This window comes from Fusarium odoratissimum (genome assembly GCF_000260195.1).
Source record: "Fusarium odoratissimum NRRL 54006 unplaced genomic scaffold supercont1.15, whole genome shotgun sequence".
NCBI lineage: Eukaryota > Fungi > Ascomycota > Sordariomycetes > Hypocreales > Nectriaceae > Fusarium > Fusarium odoratissimum.
The window spans coordinates 751,822-770,746 of record NW_022158701.1 but is presented as its reverse complement, the minus strand read 5'-3'; the positions used below and the strand labels follow the sequence as shown (position 1 = coordinate 770,746).

At 47.0% G+C, this 18,925-nt stretch overlaps 8 protein-coding genes across 8 annotated transcripts; 5 read left to right on the top strand and 3 right to left on the bottom strand.

Annotated features, from left to right (window-relative positions):
• Nucleotides 1-1,178: 1,178 nt before the first annotated feature.
• FOIG_09485 (uncharacterized protein) lies at nucleotides 1,179-2,057 on the top strand (the record flags this gene model as incomplete). The annotated part of the gene is made up of 1 exon (XM_031209761.1): nucleotides 1,179-2,057. One exon carries the CDS (start codon nucleotides 1,179-1,181, stop codon nucleotides 2,055-2,057), a length of 879 nt encoding a protein of 292 aa, XP_031060848.1.
• A 2,394-nt stretch (nucleotides 2,058-4,451) lies between these two features.
• Nucleotides 4,452-4,973, bottom strand: FOIG_09484 (uncharacterized protein; the record flags this gene model as incomplete). Its single annotated transcript, XM_031209760.1, has 3 exons — nucleotides 4,452-4,505; nucleotides 4,566-4,661; nucleotides 4,716-4,973. The coding sequence occupies 3 exons, from the start codon at nucleotides 4,971-4,973 to the stop codon at nucleotides 4,452-4,454; spliced, it is 408 nt and encodes a 135-aa protein (XP_031060847.1).
• Nucleotides 4,974-6,060: 1,087 nt separating this feature from the next.
• On the top strand, nucleotides 6,061-7,912 carry FOIG_09483 (uncharacterized protein; the record flags this gene model as incomplete). The annotated part of the gene is made up of 3 exons (XM_031209759.1): nucleotides 6,061-6,544; nucleotides 6,594-7,142; nucleotides 7,202-7,912. Exons 1-3 carry the CDS (start codon nucleotides 6,077-6,079, stop codon nucleotides 7,910-7,912), a joined length of 1,728 nt encoding a protein of 575 aa, XP_031060846.1. The 5' UTR covers nucleotides 6,061-6,076.
• A 157-nt stretch (nucleotides 7,913-8,069) lies between these two features.
• On the bottom strand, nucleotides 8,070-9,753 carry FOIG_09482 (uncharacterized protein; the record flags this gene model as incomplete). The annotated part of the gene is made up of 8 exons (XM_031209758.1): nucleotides 8,070-8,404; nucleotides 8,456-8,523; nucleotides 8,572-8,957; nucleotides 9,002-9,069; nucleotides 9,123-9,159; nucleotides 9,205-9,386; nucleotides 9,451-9,586; nucleotides 9,637-9,753. 8 exons carry the CDS (start codon nucleotides 9,751-9,753, stop codon nucleotides 8,070-8,072), a joined length of 1,329 nt encoding a protein of 442 aa, XP_031060845.1.
• Nucleotides 9,754-11,322: 1,569 nt separating this feature from the next.
• On the top strand, nucleotides 11,323-12,144 carry FOIG_09481 (uncharacterized protein; the record flags this gene model as incomplete). The annotated part of the gene is made up of 3 exons (XM_031209757.1): nucleotides 11,323-11,644; nucleotides 11,695-11,796; nucleotides 11,843-12,144. The coding sequence occupies 3 exons, from the start codon at nucleotides 11,323-11,325 to the stop codon at nucleotides 12,142-12,144; spliced, it is 726 nt and encodes a 241-aa protein (XP_031060844.1).
• Nucleotides 12,145-14,080: 1,936 nt separating this feature from the next.
• FOIG_09480 (uncharacterized protein) lies at nucleotides 14,081-14,755 on the top strand (the record flags this gene model as incomplete). The annotated part of the gene is made up of 3 exons (XM_031209756.1): nucleotides 14,081-14,088; nucleotides 14,138-14,354; nucleotides 14,411-14,755. The coding sequence occupies 3 exons, from the start codon at nucleotides 14,081-14,083 to the stop codon at nucleotides 14,753-14,755; spliced, it is 570 nt and encodes a 189-aa protein (XP_031060843.1).
• Nucleotides 14,756-16,792: 2,037 nt separating this feature from the next.
• Nucleotides 16,793-17,598, top strand: FOIG_09479 (uncharacterized protein; the record flags this gene model as incomplete). Its single annotated transcript, XM_031209755.1, has 4 exons — nucleotides 16,793-16,849; nucleotides 16,902-17,024; nucleotides 17,084-17,173; nucleotides 17,227-17,598. The coding sequence occupies 4 exons, from the start codon at nucleotides 16,793-16,795 to the stop codon at nucleotides 17,596-17,598; spliced, it is 642 nt and encodes a 213-aa protein (XP_031060842.1).
• A 739-nt stretch (nucleotides 17,599-18,337) lies between these two features.
• Nucleotides 18,338-18,721, bottom strand: FOIG_09478 (uncharacterized protein; the record flags this gene model as incomplete). Its single annotated transcript, XM_031209754.1, has 1 exon — nucleotides 18,338-18,721. The coding sequence occupies one exon, from the start codon at nucleotides 18,719-18,721 to the stop codon at nucleotides 18,338-18,340; it is 384 nt and encodes a 127-aa protein (XP_031060841.1).
• Between the last annotated feature and the right edge of the window lie 204 nt (nucleotides 18,722-18,925).

The following is an 18,925-nucleotide window of genomic DNA, read 5'->3' as shown; positions in this document are numbered from 1 at the left end:
AACGCAGCCAGGTGGCGCGAATAACAGCTTGAAGAAACGGCAAAGTTTGTTACGCCCGTTGCGAGCCGTCAACTGCACTTGGCTAGTACCTTGACATCGCGGGTGGAGGGGCAGGTCAGAAACCCAGTTGTAATTGTCTATCACAGAATCCTTTCACGTGGGAATAATTTAGCAGGATTGCTGCGCAAGCTGTTTTGACAGCTCGGCAAGGAAAACCCTTGTCGTCCTCGACGCATCTAGACCTTTTCAGAAGGACTCAAAAACGTAAGCGATCAGATAACGAAAACAGTACGGATAATCCCGTTGCATACTGCACTAACTTATGCAGTCAAGACCTGATCCCTGCTCCGACAATGTCGTATCACGAGTCACTAGCCTGAATTGTCTTGGTTGGAAAAGTTCCACTCTCACGGCCCTAAATTTCCCCAAGAACAGATAACGCCAGAGGGAAATAATCCCTGTGATTCGGCAGCTTGTATGGTCAGAGCAACGGTTTTGATGAGATTAACTCGGGGGAAGAATACTGCGCATTCAACCTCCTGTCTTAAAATAACATCTTCAGCCCTCTTCACATAGCTTGTGACACCTACATGGCCCCCAAACTAGCGGTTAATTAGCTTTGCAGCCTTAAAGTCAAGGATAAAATAGGAAGTAGTAACTTTCTATGTCGCATAAATATTAAATAGCACTCTTCCCTTCTTGCTTATACCAAGACTCTGTTTCTCCCTTTATGGTATTTATCTTAAGATCTACATCTCACACCATATTATCAGGAGGACCTTCCGAAAACTCCATTTTACCAGACCTCACATCTGGAGGCATACTTGTATAAAGCATATACAAGACACCATGAGTCCCTCATGCAGATCTATCAAACCTCGCTTCACATCACTTTCACCAAGCCCTACATTTTCAGAAGGGTTGAAAAAGGCTGATAGAGCCTGTGAAAAGTGCACACGTACCAAGAAAAAATGCGACAAATCGTTGCCCGGTTGTTCGCGCTGTAAGCGGTATGTAGAAATCTGTCCAGCTTCAAGAGCTATTCTCAGTTTATCTATCACTGTGACTAACTGGCCAGGCTCAGTCACAAATGCTGTTATGACTATGTATATACTCCCTCAGTCACTACTGTCATAAGACCGGAGCATACCATAAAATCTCCACCTCTCATACCGGGGATGCTCAAGCCATTCCTTGACATTTCCAGCTCTATGATCTTGAGCCTACTCTCCTCACGAAACACCATCCCGGATCACTCTATTAAACACTATTTGGAGACTATAAACCCCTACCTTACTATAGTTCATCCAGAACTCTTCGCCTTACGCACCAATACCGGCTCCGACTCCTTTTCCGATCAAGAGCTTCAGGACCCTGCTACTACCCTTCTGGTTGTATGCATGCAGCTCTTTTCTCACAGCGACGATTCAGGTATCAAAGGAGAGGAGAATGTCGATATGCCGATCTACCGGGCTGCCAAGCAAATCTTAAGTATCCTGCGAGCCCTTAATAGCCCAAGTATCGAGCTTATTCAGTGTTCTATTCTGCTCGCATTCTACGAGTATAGCCACGAGGACCTTGGGCGTGCCTACGTCAGTATTGGAGATGCTAATACTATGGCTTTGATTCTGCACGTGGGCCCCGGGAAGTACCTTGAGGATGAGCGGGAAGCCTTGATCCCGTATGAGGAAGAAGAACGTCGTTGCGTTTACTGGAGTCTCTTTGTGCTCGATCGTCTGGTCCAAACCGACTATTCTCTTCTTCATATGCCGCACCAGATACCGCCTGCAGTTGTATCTCCTCCCGCCGCCGATGACCTTTTACCGACAAACCATTTGCTTTGGTACGATGAGGGTCAGTCGCCTTACTACGTCACCCAGCGATATCCTGCGGATACTGCATTCTCGGTGCCTGTCGGAGCTTTTCAGAGAAATTGCCAATACGCAATGCTCTATACCGGAACACCTTTCCCTCAATCCCGTTCAGGTCCATCGGCCTACGAGTTGTCCAATCATACTGCCACCTCGGTGTTGCCTATTAGTAGCTTAGACCTATAAGCGCTATCTAATTTCACGTGTTTATATGGTTTATGATGGTTTTGAGTTATTTCAGCCATACTATGGTTCGGTCCTTGAAGTCACTATTTCTCTATGCCGACCCTCTCAAAGTGCACTGGCGTAATAGCAACTTACAAAGCCCAACTGACTCCCCGACTACCTATGACGGTAAATGCTAAGCCTGAATTGATCTAATTTGAACCAATCAATGAACTCACAAATGACAAACTCTTCGTGTGAAGCCCAAGGACGAGGAAGTTGAGCAGGCGACGACAGGGGATGACAGGTCAGATGGGGTTGGGAGCGACGAGGTAACTGATATCACAAAGGAGGGTTTGACCTCGTCACTTCACAGCACCTCGAACGTATCAATTTGCTTATTTTAAATGAAATAAACCAGAATGTCTGCCCATGAGATTTGCTATTGCCAAGTTAAGTCCGAAGTTGGCAAATGATTAGAATTCATACAAAACGCGCGACACGTCGAAAGTGGATTTGGATTGGCCAATGCACGAACTAGACTAGGGTGATCCCTTGTTGATTTGTTTCTCCTTTGTTTCCCTAACTAGCCCCCATGTCTGCTTTCGCCTATATAGCATCAGCAACAGGTAGTTCATCCTGGCGAACGCAAGTAATGCAGTTCATCTTCTTTCCCTATTCAGCATGATGGCATTGAACGCATAGAACTTTCCACTTTTAGCTTAACTGAGTGGTCTAAATCTGCCAGGTTGTCTGCTAACTTCTTGCGGGAGAAGTCACCTTGAAAAGACTTGATGATGGTATAGAACTTAATCAACTCGCGTGTTGTCATACAGCAACGATCGTTACACCAAGTGATATTCTGAGTCTCAGGATCCTCGAAGTGGCCGTAACTGCCTTGGGTCTAGCATCTCAATCCAGTCTAGTGGTCTGGGATTATCTCGACTATCCGATAGGTGCAAGAGGCACTCTGCGTTGACCATGTTTGTTTCTTGATCGTAGTGAACACCAAATCCACAACTGCAGAGACATTTAAGCCTTGGTGGCTCTGTCGCCAGTGCAAAGTCTGTGAATTGATCTGGTTGAAATAGGCGATCCGGAGTTGTGTCAAACGCTGGACAAAATAATGACGACCACAGTGCATGTAGTTGACTAGTTGTCGAAATACATTGGTGCATAAAAGAGCTGCTGGGGTTTGGGTGATCTAGTGATGCGGTCCACCCAATCGAGACAAAGTCGTGCATTGGAGAGTAGTCGAAAACGAAGTACTTGATCTTGGCGCCGGGGCATGGGCATGCCCCTTCTTCGCAGTCGAGATCTACCGATTTTCCCATAGTTCGCAAAGACCTGATATCTTCCAACGAGAGTTTCAGATGGAGACAAACACTCAAATGTCCTCCATGCGCAATGCAGGCTCTGGACGACGATGAATTCTGGCGAGATGACAGAGAAAAAAGTATTGCGGGGTGTTCGCATTTACACGCCGCACAGTATAAGCGATCCATCAACCTGGCAACGCTCTCAGCATATCCAGAAGCAGCTCTGGCTAGCTGACAGGATCTGCAATACTGAATAGAAGCAGAACCATCGCCACATGGCAGTGTGCCGCCATGAGAACCGATATCGTCTTGTGGATCTAGTGACTGACCCGAGAGGGATGTCTTATCGGAAGTGAGCTTGTTGTCTATGCTGTTTGTGTATCTTCGATAAGATTTAATGCCGATCTCGTGAGAAGAAACTCTTCATCTTCTTGTAAGGCGGGGACATTGGCATTGCGGCGACGGGACCATGGGGTGCGGCGATGCAAAAATGAAGAATTCGAGCTTTTCGAGTTTGTCATCCTTTGTAGAAGTGGTGTAAGAGTCAAAAGAAAAGACTTACAGGGCAAGGGAATGTGGGCTTATATATGTGAGTTTCAGTTAAATGTTGGGTATTGGTGAATGATTGCTAGCCATGAGATTAAACTTTAGGCTGCTAATAGAGATGATTAGGATTTGATTCTTTTTCCCATTGCAATGTAAGCTTCTATTGAAAATCTTCCCGGGTACCCAATGCCTTCGCAGGCGTCTCTAGACATCTGATCTTTTAGACGGGACCCTGACGGCAATGCATCAACCAGGTGCTAGCAGATGAAAATGGGAGGTTTCTATTACTACCAATCTGGCTCATAGTATAACTACTATGACTTAAATACACAGAAAGTTTAAATCAAAAGCATCCGAAATCTCATATCATAGAGGTCTAGCTAGTAATAAAATGAGGATTAGGGTAAGGCTTCTTAGAGTAATTAATAAATAATTAGCTCTAGCCTTCTAAATATTAACTATAAATGACTGTTAATTATCACAACCTTACCTTAAACTGTTAATCTATAAATAGATTTTACATATTTACTAATTATCCTTGCTCTCTTTCTTAACTATACTGCTTGGATTTAAGTTTAATTTCAGTGGTCTCTACGGCCTTCTCCTACCAACTTACGGCCCATCTATCAATAATACGTCGCGAAACCAAATAAGAAATCCTTACTACGGACTGTATTTTATCCCCTGTCGTCGCCTTCTCAACTTCCTCGTCTTTGGGTTCTTCTGCATTTGCAGAATTGTCCTGCTCATTGTTGCCCGTCTATTAGACTGTTAACCACCAATTCGGGTTAAAGGTTACCATACAAATACTTACGTTGTCCTCATGAGTATCTTGACGACCGGCAGGTTGATCAGTCTTATGATTCCCTGAGACATGTCCGGGGAGAGGTTGAGTGACTTTGGATAAATTTTCTGGAGGCGATCTAGGTTTCGGTGCATCATCAGAAGTTGTTTCCTTCACGGCGTTACTGCCATCGTCCAAAGCCTGGTCAGTATCCGACCCAACATCCACATTGGAGATGAGTTCATTGTCCTCCAATTTTCGGGAATCTTCAACGCGATCGGACGCCATGTTGCTGTTGTTCTTGATCGTAATGCTTTTGTTCTTTTCTTAACAGAGTTTAAGGCTCGTGGTTTGCATGAGAAGACAGTGATATACATGCCATTAAATAGCCTGGAGTGTTCGAGTACGGAAACCAATGGATCTTGATCCTTACACAACTTGCCTGAATCTCTCGCCGCTCTGTTGGCGCTGGTTGGTTGTGGTGAGCATAACTGGAGCTTATAGCACTTCTGCCTTCGGCAGTTAGGCATCTCAGCGCAGGGGAATGGGGCCACCCGCGTGCCCTATAAGGCTCAGTGGAGCATCCCTGTTAGGTGCACCCAACCAACGTCGGGGAATCGTTGCACCAAGACCCATATAAGCAGACTTCGGCATTCAGTAAATTTGTCTGATCTCCTCCGCAGCGTGGGCATGAGTGTTTATGGTTTGAGTCTGTGTCAAGATGCCGAGAGCCGATTCCGGAGACCCGGATACCACTGGTCCAGCGGTGAACTACCGAAAGTGGCACATGCTATCTCATGCCTAAGGTAGTCATTACTGCACGATCCCTTTGTGGCATTTAAATCTCAACGGTTTACTGCAGCATCTGGGCAACCGCGGAGGCACTAACAACCATGAATAGTAAGGTTATGAAATTCCGAAACAGATCAGCACTGCATCAAGAATCTTACGTGGCCTGCAATCTGACGAGCGCCACCTTTCAGCATCTCCTCGTATCAGCTACAGAACAATCACTGTCTCACTCACAGTCAGTCAATTGGCGTATAAACGTCTCTGTTCGGCGCTTTCGTCAATCAAAATCACCAAAGTCCCAGGGATGATCTTGTCATACCAATAAATTGCCTTGGCGTTCTCACATCAGATTTTAAAGGGGCTTTAGCGAGGCCCCAACTGTGCAACCAACCTCGTAATGCTAGCCCTGTAATTGGAGCACCTCTCCATTGCGGCTTACCATCGTTGAAACTATCTAACCATTTTAGGGGTAGCTAGCAAAAACGTTGAATTAATTGTCTCAGTTTGTTATCTCCATGTTGAGCTTGATAAATATGCCCGTAGGTCCGCTTTGACGGGTCTGTTCACTTTATCACATTTTGGAGTGAGAAATTGCAGCCATGTCGTTGCTTGATGCTCTAGACTCGTCGTCCACGAGGGTCTTATTAGGATGTCTCTTATTAGCAGGCATCGCCTACACCCTCTACCGCTCAATGCTACCCCGTCCCTTAGCGGACATCCCCTATAACGTCTCCGCGACCAATCGTATCCTGGGCGATCTTCCAGACGTCAAGGCTTTCGGGAGCTTGACCGACTGGTTAGCGACTCAGGCTATTAAACACCAATCACCGTTATTCCAGGCTTTTATCCGCCCTTTTGGGAAGCCGTGGGTTGTTGTCGCTGATCATTATGAGGCCGCTGAGATTTGCACACATCGGGTGAAGGAGTTTGATAGAGGGACGTCGAGCACTGCTGTTTTCAACTGTGTTGTGCCGGGGGCGCATATCACGCTTACGAGCTCGGATCCGCAGTTTAGGAAGAATAAAGAGCTTGTGAGGAATTTGATGACGCCGTCGTTTTTGTCAGAGGTGAGATAAGAGTATCGAGTTCATGATCAAGAGGCTGATTTGAGTAAAGGTATCTGCGCCCGAAATTTATGACAAGTTTTCTCGGCTGGTTGAGCTCTGGGGTATGAAGACTGAGCACGCCCATGGACAGTTCTTCTCAGCCTCAAAGGATGTACACAACGCCGCCCTTGATATCATTGTATGCGCCGCTTTTGGTCTCGACACTCAACATACTCAACTCGTCAAAGAAATTCAAGAGCTCACTCCAGATACCAACACCTCATCAGCCCAGATCGACGGCGAAATCGCGTTCAAAGAACTCCCTCTCAATGAAGAGCTCAACGCCTTGGCCACTGTCGCCGAGAGCGTTGCCAAGATCATCAAGACACCTTCTCCCCCGCTATTCCATTGGATGTATCGAAGCTTTTCGGCAACCCTGAAGAACGCCTTTGCCCTTACCAAGCAGTTGCAGGAGCGAGAAATCGCCAATGGCATTAAGCGAAGAGCGAATGGAGAGGCTATGAAGTGTGCGCTTGATGAGATCTCTGTTCGAGAAGAGGCATTGGCGAAGAAAGAGGGGAGAGAGCCTGATTATTACTCCCAAGTGATCACTAGTGAAGTGAGTACCAGTGCCCTATGAAAGGCGATAAAGAGCGTCGTGCTAACACGTATCACCAGATGATGTCTTACCTTATTGGCGGCCATGAAACAACCTCCTCAGCTGTACGATGGGGCCTAAGCTATCTCAGCGCCGAGCAAAGAGCTCAATCCGAACTTCGCAACGCGCTTCAACAAGCCTACCCTCAAGCTAAATCTGAGCGACGTGCGCCTTCACTCGTTGAGATTATCCAAGCTCGTGTTCCTTACCTCGATGCAGTCGTCGAAGAGATTCTTCGCTTGTCGTATCCTTTTGGTATGACTCTCCGAGAAGTGCAAGTTGACACACAGATTCTTGGTGCTCGGGTGCCAAAAGGCACCACGGTTGTCTTCTTATCAAACGGTCCAAGCATATTATCACCTCCAATCGACTTCGACGAGTCACGAAGTAGTGAATGGGTCAAATCTCGCAAACCGAAACCTTTGGAGAAGGACTATGACTACTCGAGTTTCAAGCCTGAGAGATGGCTCAAGACGGCTGCTGGTCCAGATGGGAAAGAGGCCGTGAGCTTCGATTCTCAGGCGTTCCCCATCCAAGCCTTTGGGCTAGGTCCGAGAGGTTGCTTTGGGAGGAGGATGTCCTACCTTGAGATGAAGATCTTCTTCACTCTAGTCATCTGGACGTTTGAGTTGTTGCCCTTGCCAGCGGACGTTGCGAAGCCTAAACCAGTGTCGTCTTTGACTAGGAACCCTGACAGAGTGTTTATCAAGCCACGAAAGGTAGTGGTGTAGATGGAAAGCTAGAATGATATAAATAGATTCAAAGTGGATGGACCATTATGCTATGCTGATACAACGCTTTATGCTTCCAAGAGATTCCGATACAAACCCGCGAAATTGTATCAATGCCGAATCAACTAATGGAACGCATTATCTGCTTCCGAATGCCTCACCCTAATGTCCCCGTCTCACTCACACTCCCGAACTTACTATCAACCTTCTTCGCTGGACTAGGTTCACTCAACAAACCCCCTCTATCATGCAAAACCAAGTCATCCGGTTCCACCAAAGTAGTCCCATCAGTCCTTGACATCTTAATGGTCGCCAGAGATCTTTGCACAAATATTCCCTCTGTGCTGCTGCTTGAGCCTTTAGGTAGAATGTTCCACGATCTAGCTCGTGCTGCGATAGCGCGGAAGATTGGTTGCATGTGAGGCATACAGGCTACCAAGATGCCTACGCCGCTTTCGATATTGGACCATACGACGAATCCTTGTGCGTCTGCTGTTGCTTGACCGTTAGAGAAAGAGTTTGGTGGGAATGGGAATTACCTACATGATGCGTTCAACGTTCTTGTGAAGTCGAGTAAGTAGGGGATGCGGATACAGCTGGCTGCAATGAGGCTAGACGAATGTTAACATGAATGCTACAGCGGAGAATGGGAGGCTTACAAAATACCAACACCGAAAATTACCATAACGCCAGCCTTCTTCTTCGGCTGAAGACCCAAAGAATATAACTGCGTCAAGGGTAACGCAAACATCCAGACATCAAGAGCAATGTTAACACCAGCGTGAAAAAAGATGATTGCTGGGATATTAAGTGTGATCCCGCGAGGAGGATACTCTTTCCATCCATCCCAGAGTAAGTGAATTGGTTGTCGCTGCAGTGCGCCGCATATGGTGACAATAATTGTCGTGACAATGTTGAATGCGATAGTATACTTGATGATCAATCTGAAAGTTGGATCGGGGAATGTTCGGAGAAAAAAATAGAGTATTGAGAGTTTGATGAGGCAGAGACTTAGAACGTAGGCATATTGAACGACGAGGAGATACTATATTTATTAGCCGAGGTTGCTGGGTAAGTGTATGGACTCACCATGTGAAACGTGGTAATGGTACTGTCGTCAAGTGTCCAGATATTCCGGCCCAAGCCCGCAAATGTCACTACACAGAATAAATAATCAGCTGGTTGGACATTTATATGATTCAGAACTCACTCAGGCCCATGATAATGCATTGAACTCCGGTAAAGACCTAGAATGTTAGTAAATCAGCATGACGCATAAAGAAAATCCTTACCGACGCCGCGATGATGAGGTAATCGTCAGCACCCCATTGTGAAAAGCGATAAGATTTCGTGACAGTTCGAAGGACGATGGAAAACACCGCTATCCCGAGGATCGTGTAGTTTATCCCCCTAATGTTGTGATCGTTGTCGAGCTCTGGTCTGCCGCAGTTTGTTTGCTCAAGCTTGAGAAAGTCTGCCAAGCAACCGTGAATGTGAGTAGCTTGATCCTTTTAAAGCCCATCTTGAGGGTTCCCTACCGAATAGGTCTCGTATCGGGCATGCTGTGCGGATACTGCTGGCTACCGCATTGCTGAGTTTGTGATCATGGCATATTCGTTCTTTGTTGGCGGTCGAGAATGTCGGCTTATCAACGAATTGCGAGAAACATTTGATCTACAACTGATTAATAAATCTATAGCGCGAGATAGATGGGGTATACGCACAGCACACTGCGACGCGTCCTCTAGCCTTTGAGCGGTGGTCGGTGAGCTAGCGCCTACTTGCTGAAATATAGACGGTAAAATGAGAATAAACAAGCGTAGTATTGCGAATAGCTTCATGGTGGTCTACCGCGCAGGCGAAACATCGAGGAGAAAAGCACCCAACAACTCAAAACCCGTTGTATGACGGGGTACACTGTCTCATTAAGAATTCAGGGGCACGGACTAGGTGTTTTGCTTTGTCGACGCTAATCCAGGCATACCATGTCCATTGGTCTGGATTAGACGAGCTTCCCGTACTCTAAACCAATGGGTCGTGTTAGTCCGTGCTCATCACACCAAAAGGAGCTAGAATAGAGCGCCACGGAGATCTTCATGGGATATGCTTATGCATTCCAGGGATACAGATTAGGCTTGTTTTTGCTATGCAATCGAGTGGGAAATTGGCGGGGAGTTCTTGGCAGGGCTTTAGCTAGGGTCTGGGTTCACGAGGTTAATCTGTTGGTGGTGAGGATGGGTCTTGGCTGCGGCAATGTTGCCGGCAGGGCAAGCCAATGATATCATCAACTGAGCGCTGTGACCTGGTTATTGATTTGTGCTTATTCGGCATTGAATAAAGCTGTTTCGCATAATTCTAGTGTTTAGAAAAGCGAACCATCTCGGGAAGGCTTCGTATTGGACTGCACAGGTCCGTTTGACAGATACAAGTGCAATTTGGAATCGGGGCCAAGTCCGGGGAAGTTCATCGACTCTGACGCCTCGTGTGGCTGACGGTCATGCCGGATATTAGCTGGAGGCTGTAGGGTTGAGATATTCGGATGCCGGCTGAACTTTATTGTTCACGGAATGAAGGCTTTGCGGATCATCCATACCCGTTGATCCACATCACTTCTGGGTACCGCTCCCACTACAAGGCGCATTCGAGATCAGGTATCTGTCTAGGTCCGGCATGGCGCTGTATCTGGAGGCGTTCACTTTGTGAAGGGTTACAGACGACACAATGAGCGTTATGATATGTTAATATCTGAAAATTGAAGTACAAATTCCCATGACTGTTGGTAGGTGATTAAAATGATGGGAAGCCAGTTTGTGGGCGCATTCGGCTTGCTTCAGATATGACAAGCACTTGCAAAAGAATGGCTGGAACACCGATAGCGATCTGATCTTCCACGAGATTCCACTGAACGAATCGTGCGCTAGGGCATAGGGCACGCGGATAACGTGTAGTTGCGTTAGTGTTAAAAGAATGTCTAGTCATGGATATTTCCAGCAGCGGAATGGCCTCAATTTATATCGCAGGCTGTAGTCGATGCTGTAAACGCGGTTGTCAAGAATCCCCAGGTCTAGGGTTAGCAGTATGGATCAGACTGGTTATATAAGCGGGAAATTCACACCGTCAGCGGGAAATCGCTAGTGGGTACATGTCACGATCCAATCAAATTGAGCAAATGTTGCCAAGTCTTGACGAGCTGGAGCTGCTAACATCAAATTTGTCCAAACAACCGCCGTAAATTATGGAAACGGTTCCGAATATGTGGAGTTTCAGATCTATATAAGTCTTGTCTTTCCGGACCTCGGCATTCTAGTGAGTCCGAAATTTGGCCAGTATTTATTTATTCCTGGCAGCCTCTCCCTTTTTCAGCAGCGTAAGGTCTGGTCTGTTGGTCAACCTGGCAGAAAACACCAATCATGTCTCGGATATCGCCTCTTTTCCGCCAACGGCTGATCCTTGCCGCCAAAGTAGCTGTTGGAGTCTCAATCACCGGCGCAGCAAGCTTTCACCTCGTCACAAGGAAATGTTACTTTGAGCCCTTTGGACCGGATAATGGCAGATCATTGTATGAGCATCCGCTGCTGAAGCAGATCAATCCTTGGAATAAACCGGGTTCTGCCGACTCGTGCGTGAGAGAGGTGCCGTTCGACAAGCTGGATAAGGTGCTTTTGGAGGATGCAAAGAATGGAGGGACCAAGTTAGTTGAGAGATTCATTGCGGGAATGTGGGGAGGATTTGGTAAGGATTAAGAGAACCGGTGATTTATCTATAATGCTGATGATGAGCAGGATATGGTATCCAACGGAGAATCATGACATTTTTCAAGAACGAGGCAAACAAGAACGACCTATGGGAGAAGAAGGATCTCCGAGAATCTACCTATGAACCAGGTATGCTATTCCTGATTTTGCTGTTCCCTCTTCTGACACGCAACAGGCACATACTTCACTAACCATTTTGTGGTTCTATCAAAAACTCCAACATGCATCACGATGAGAGGTTGCTTCGATCCTCACCAGTTACCTCCGTCGCCCATGGACGTCGACAATCTCGTTGAGATTCGCGCGGAGCTAGATGAAGCAAAGCAGGTGGCCGTTCTCAAACTCCAGGTCATCACGTTTGATGGAAGGAAAGAAGCGAGTGATAAGGAGGATCCTTTTGGCGGAGTTGGAGGGTGGCTGCACAGACGTTATTCTACGCTGTTGGTTGAGTCAGGAGCCAGAAACTGCCTGGAATGAGCACGTTGAGGGACATATAATAAAAGCAAACTCTCTCGATGATCAACTATGGATTTTCAGCCCCGAATTCCAAAGTACTTCAGTCTGTGGCTGGAGTGCTTCAGAATGGTGTTTCTTGGACGGGAATGGAGTGACATAACAGCAACGAAAGGTTGCGATTCCATTCAACAGAAATACGTTCCTGTACACTATATACATTCACACCACACATACCTGAAACTCTGCATTAGCGTTTACGGTGAAACTCAGTCCATGACAGCTTACCAATGTCTTCATTTCTTACCCTATTAACAATTATCGATAGCATCGGCCCGCGCTGCAATATCTAGCAGTATTCTTGCAGCATTCCTTCTTGCAACACTTTTTAGTGCGGCAGCAGAAGTTACCAATAGAGCACTTTCGGGGGAACTTGGCAGGGCAGACTTTGGCAGCGAGTTGGAGAGCCTCCCCATGGGAGAGGCTGTAGCCGTCTTCGCCGGAGGTAGCGAGGTCTGGGAGACCCTCAGCAGTGCTGATGGCGGGGCCAGCGGCGGCAAGGGGGATGAGAAGCAGGAGAGCGGCGGTGAACTTCATGATGAGAGATTGAACAGAGGTTTCGGTGTCAATTGGGTACAGAGAAGATGAGGCGAGGCAGCTTGTCGAGGTCGCGGGTCTGACTAGCGGAAGTCGGGGTTCTTTATACTTATCCGACAGACCGACAAACTGGATTCGGGTAAGATTGCGCCGCTATTAGTTGCAGGTGACCATCGCGAGCCATACGTCGACTTGCGCATCACGGCCTCTGCCCTCGCGCCCCTCGCACTCCTAGCTCAAAATGGCATGGCGATTTACACGATGTTACATCAAAGGGCATAAGGCTGGTTTCATATAAAGAGTTGGACGATCATGATCCACTCTTCGATTAAAGCTGAAAGTTAGCTTCGTCTGTGCCGTCTGACTACAGTTCTTAGCTTGCCGAGTTGGCAGTTCGCAGGCATTTGAGTGGCACGATGGAAAGTAATTAATAAGTCAAGCTTTTCTTGATTAGATCCCTCGGTGATGTTGGGCGTGAAGAAGACGCCTAGACTGGTCCATGAGATTTTATTGGCTGGATAAAAGCATTGGCTGAGGTGATAGGCAGGAAGCTTGCAGTGAAGCTTCTCCGCGAATCACAGATCCAATCCCAATAAGAATATCGAGTGGTGGTTCTTTCGAAGCTTCAAGGTAGACTGCCTATGAGCGACGTATTTTGTAACAGAAGTACTAGAAATGTTGTGTCCATTAGCTGCACAACGATATCATTGGCTTGTTGAAGCTTTGGCTTCGCCCCCTCAATCATGTCCTTGTTCTACGGAGGACGATTACTCAGTGAAACCAACCTCCTCGCTGTTGCGATGCCACAGAAATCTTCATTGTTCTCCTTCAATAGTGGCAGGGCAGAAAACTATTCATATGACTCCTCCGATGGCCGCCCTCAACCCGACTACTATTTTTGAGGCTGGAGGCAAGTGATATGTCACAACAGGAACCGTCGCTGTACGTTCGTCTGCGTAATGCTACAAGCTCTTTACATCTGACCCAAATGAACTAGTTCCAGCCCCAAGCTGACACTCCTTTGGAACCTCTACTCGTGGCCGTTCTTGCGAACAATGACGGTGTACCCCTTAGCAAAGAGTGGATAAAGACGTTGCTAGACAAGCTGGACGGCTGTGATGTTTATGATCGCAACCTGTTCCTTTCAGGTGTAATTATCACGACGCCGCGTCGTGGCCAGATTGCCTCAAGATCCTTGGGAATACCTGAAAGAACCTGGAATGAAATGGCTCGATATTGTAGTTGAAGGCGGCGAAACGCATCTTCCTACAGCTCCTTATTCTACACCGATAATAAGCTTCACCCCGTCTGTCGTTTGTATGATGATGAGAAAGGAGCATTTTTCTTGGGGTTGAAACCCAACATGGATCTGTAAGTAATTTGTCCATTGAAGCCTCTGACTACCACTAATATGGATAAGATCGCCATTGACAGTGTTTGAGCGACTCGGGGTTGCAAGTATCTCCAATACCGGCCTCGCAATTGCCGTTCCGTCTCGAGCACCAACACTCGTTACCAACTCCCCGCCAAATCTACGTGTTGCAGTAAAGGACTATTTCCTCGTCCATGTCATTAAGATATCACTTTGCAACCGAGCCTACTACGATCTAAGCGAGCATGCAGCTTTCACAGCTGAGGTGATTCAGGCTCTCATCAATGACGGCGCACACATGCTGGGATTGACGAAGCTCAGCTCAGTGATAACCCAACCCGAGAAGAACCCGCGGATGCCGTTGACTATTCAACAGCATTAAATCCCAGAGGGAATGGGTACCAGTCTCATGCGGGAAGCAGTAGTGGAAGTGCTGCTGCTGTTGCGGCTTATGGCTGGCTTGACTGTGCGATCGGCACTGATACGAGTGGACGTGGTCGTCGACCAGCGTTGGCGAATGGTCTGGTTAAGACCTATGACATAATTGATACGTCCTGTGTATTTGCGAGAAGCCTTGATGTCCTACGTCGAGTTGCGGACACTTGGATTGCAGTTCCATCTCTGGTCAAGAAGCAACCATATCGTCTCGATGGATCAAAGACTTGAAGCAATAACACCAACGGAATTCCAGCATCCTCGACCTGACCCGACTGAAGTTGGCTGCAACCATACTCTCCCAACAGACCAGCCTGCCAGTAACATGACGGAGCGCCAGGCGGCACCAATGTCGAACCTGGGCAACATATAATGCCATCTTTGGGGCATTGGCATTGCCCACGGCCTTCCTCACTGCGAAAGACACCACCCCGACTGACTTGAGTCGTGAATGGACGGTGGTTTCGGGAATGGCAGTACGTCGGCCTCTCCCGCCTGGTCTTTGTCACGCTGACAGGTTGAATAAGCACCTTATTCCCATATTGCATGTTTAACGTAGCGCGTCAATCTACTATGGGGGCAAGCTCTCCCGTTTACACAACCGTCTTATCCTACCTAGCTATTAATCTGTTTGGTGCAGTTCGGCTGGCGGGAGAGAGGGCTGCACGGCTTACTGATGTTTTCGTTCGTAGTATCGTTGTGATCGTACATGCGGCAGAGCACGTTCACGAGCGACCCACGCTTCTATGGATTCTGTCTTCCTGGGCCAACTACGCCATCTAGGGGCTTGTTGAGACATTATCTTGCTTGATCTCTGATAGCAAATGAAATGGGTCCCAGAACATTAAGATCTGCGAGACGTGTCTTCTGGCTGGGCTCGTAGTTTACATAATCACGTTAAAAGAAAAAGAGCGCGGCATCCTTACAACGTGCTGGCGTCCAATAAGACCCGACTAATTGAATGGCAGCTCTCCCCCTAGTCGCCTCGGATTTGGGGGTAACAGGTTATGAGGATGCCCTTTGGCGATTGCTAGTTTCTTATTTGTCAATTAGGACACCAATGCAACCCTACTATGTTTATGATATATTTATTACAGATACGGGGTTCAAAATAATCACAACTCTGACAAGATGTAGCTGGTGTTGTAAAGAGAGTGGAGTATTTAATAATACGTGGCAACTGGTCCTAGTAGCATGGGTATGTGCATAGCCTCTTAATATGGACCTTTACAAAGGAACGTATGTGATGTCCTAGATGTTCTTTCCAGAAAATATCTCAAAGCCGGAATGGATGTAAGCTGAAAATACTGGGAATGCTGTCCTATTCCCTTGGCTATAGAGGCGCTATACCAAAGTACCAGTTCCGGCCTCGAATCAAATCACATATTCTTCTAAACCCGATAAACCAATGGCAATTTTACCAATAGTAATCATTGAGGTCTTTTACCACCTCCTAGTAGGGAAATCACAAAGTACTGATCAACATCACCTGCCTGTAGGAGCTAGTTCTAAGTCTACTGCTTGTAATGTAAGGGCAAAGGTCGCAGAGACCTAGTGGGGCAACGATACCTCCGTGTAGCGCCCTCACAGACAAGGGGATAAGCGCCAAGTCTTGTAAGCTTACGGCATGAATCCTACAAATTTTTCGATATAGAGAATATACCTAGCGCGGGTCAGAACCTCAATCCATGGGAAAGGGTAATACAGTTGAGGCCAGGTAGCAGTAATCTCATAGATAGATAACAGAAGCACGAGTAGGTAGTTCCTGACCCCTTATTTAATCTGGTCTATACTTTCTTTATTATACTTAGTAGCTTGTAGATTCCTCACATAGGGTCGATCGAGGCGGTTAGATAAGATAACCTTAAAGGCGCCTCACAGGAAAAGTGGACCTATGGTCTTGCTATTCGATGTGTTGCGATATGCTTAACTGCAAGTACTCATGTACGTCGATCGTCTAGCATAAAACAGGAAGGTGCGGGCATGAATTTCTGCAAATTTTACGATGCGGCGTATACGAGGTCAAGATACCCTTGACGCGAACTATTTAGGCAGACTTGTACAACGGTCGTCTTACACAAAAAAGGAAGGTGCAGCTTGAATACTTCCAAGGGAAGAAAGTTGTAAATACTATATAAGAAGACAAAAATTCTCTGCTATCTTAAATATACAAGCAACATCTCTGGAGCAATACAGCCAGCCTTCGAACACTATCCTTTTTCTTTTCTTTGTTTTTGTTAAGTCTCTATAAAGACAGAAATACTCAAGATGAAGGCTACGCTTTTAACTCTTCTTAGCAGCGCTACAGTAGCGGTCTCTGCCGCGGTAAAGCTTCTCATTGATGAAAGAGGCTATATATAAACTAACTTCCACTTAGGCCCTTCCTGATGGTGTTCAGGCAGTTGATAACCCTCTCGAAGGATATACGCTTATTCCGATGGAATGGACAGGTTCTATTAAAGATGGAGCCGATCCTATCACCCTGTCTGGTACTGCTGAGGTAAGTAAATGAGCTAGTATTGCACTCTAAGAACACATAAAATACTAATGGCGACTTAGGAGGTTGTTGCTCAGATTCAGAAGCTCAACCCAGATTACGTGTTTCCAGAAGGCAACACCAGCGAACCTGAGATTGAAAAGCGCAGCCAAGTAAGACTTCACACTATCCTTCTTATCATGAAACTTACTAACACACGAACTAGGGTCATATTATTTGTAAAGTTGGTGGATTTGGCGCTATGGATGTACGAGCCGCCCACCGGGAGAGAAATTACCTTCGCTCCCTAGGGAATAATGTGTGCCATGTGGGCGCAGGGCCTCACACGTGCACTAAAATCGCTTGCGCTACTGGCGATGCTATCATCCTTTGCAACGACAACGGGCACGCTATTTCACCTAGGTGCTCCTACCTAGCTGATTACATCGACCACATCATCAGAGCTTGCTCATGGACAGTCAACAGCCCTCCTTGTACCGTCAGGCCTTGCGGCCCTTCTTGGTCTGTCGATATGGTCCGAGGGCAACAGTTCGATTCTGACAACTACAATGTTATTGTTGCTAAAGACACTTGCTAGTTTGTTCATCTTCTATATTATGCATATTCATATTGGGGCTGGTGAGACGACGAGAAAGTGACTAGCTAGAATGAGACGAGATAAGTGCTTGGGTTTCCAGACTATTACGCTGCTCTGTTAGGTCTTAGTTTTCAATCGAAAGCCCAATCTTTCCTAGCCACTACTACCCGAAGATTCAGTTGAAATGGGCAGGGAGGCAAGAGTTTCTGATTTTCAGGTCAATGCGATTAGGTTGGAGAGGTTGGGGGCAGTAAAGAAGGCAAATAGATGGAGAGGGGAGCAAAGGACAGCAAATATACCGTGAGAGTTTCTATTGAGAGCAAGGGCGGAAGAGTCAGGGGCTAGTACCTAAGAAAAGCCTAACCACCATCCTAAGTACTATCCTGAAGTAAATAATTAGCGTCAGAATGCATATCGAGTCATCTCACCGTTCTGCTAGCCTGCGAACAATAGTCCATTTTTCTAGTAGTGTTATGGCTCGGGTTAAGTTATTATTACAGTTTCGCCCTTCTTAAGACCGTTAAATTAATCATATAGCCTACTTGCTCTCTCTGCAGAGAGCTTCAAAAGCTTGAAGGAGGTTTGCCTTCAGGTCCTCCCAGTGTTCAACTCCAACATTTACCCTTAGCAAACAACGATCGATGCTCTGATCCAATAAGGCTCTCCACGCCGCCACGGTTGGTCGCATGATGAAACAGATGCAACCTGCTGGGTAGTCTCCTGGCAAGCCTTTCATCTTTTATCGCGAGTGCGAAGGCACCACCATAACCGTTGGGATCTGTTTCCGCAGCCACGAAGATTCGCCCTTGGTCTTTGGCTGGAGACTCGCATGTCGGACTTGGGCTACTACTTCTCCGACGGGTCCCGGCTCTTTGGCAGACGTAGGGAACCTGTTTATCAAGGACCCAGCGCTCCTTGCTTGTCTCTCCATGCAGAGTTCAAGCGTTCGGACACTCCACACGCCTAGCCAGCCCTCAAGACTTGCCATAACGCTGCCAAGGAAAACACGTTCACCTCTTAATTTGTCACTCCAGCTTTCTGTTGCCTCGATAGCAGGACACAAGCTGAGAACTCCGCAAAGCATATCCGAGTGCCCTCCAATATACTTTGTCCCGCTATGCATGATTATATCGACGCCCAAAGCGAAGATAATGATCAGATCACAGCTGGTCGTGTAGAGGGCAAGTCCCACGTTGACCTCCCGCAGATGAAGTACGGTGATACCTGGGGAGCGATCTATGAATCTACTGCGGTCGAACCCGCCAGTACAAGCAACGTGGATGTCAAAGCCTGAGAGTATCTATACTGGGTTGATGTTTGGTTTGGG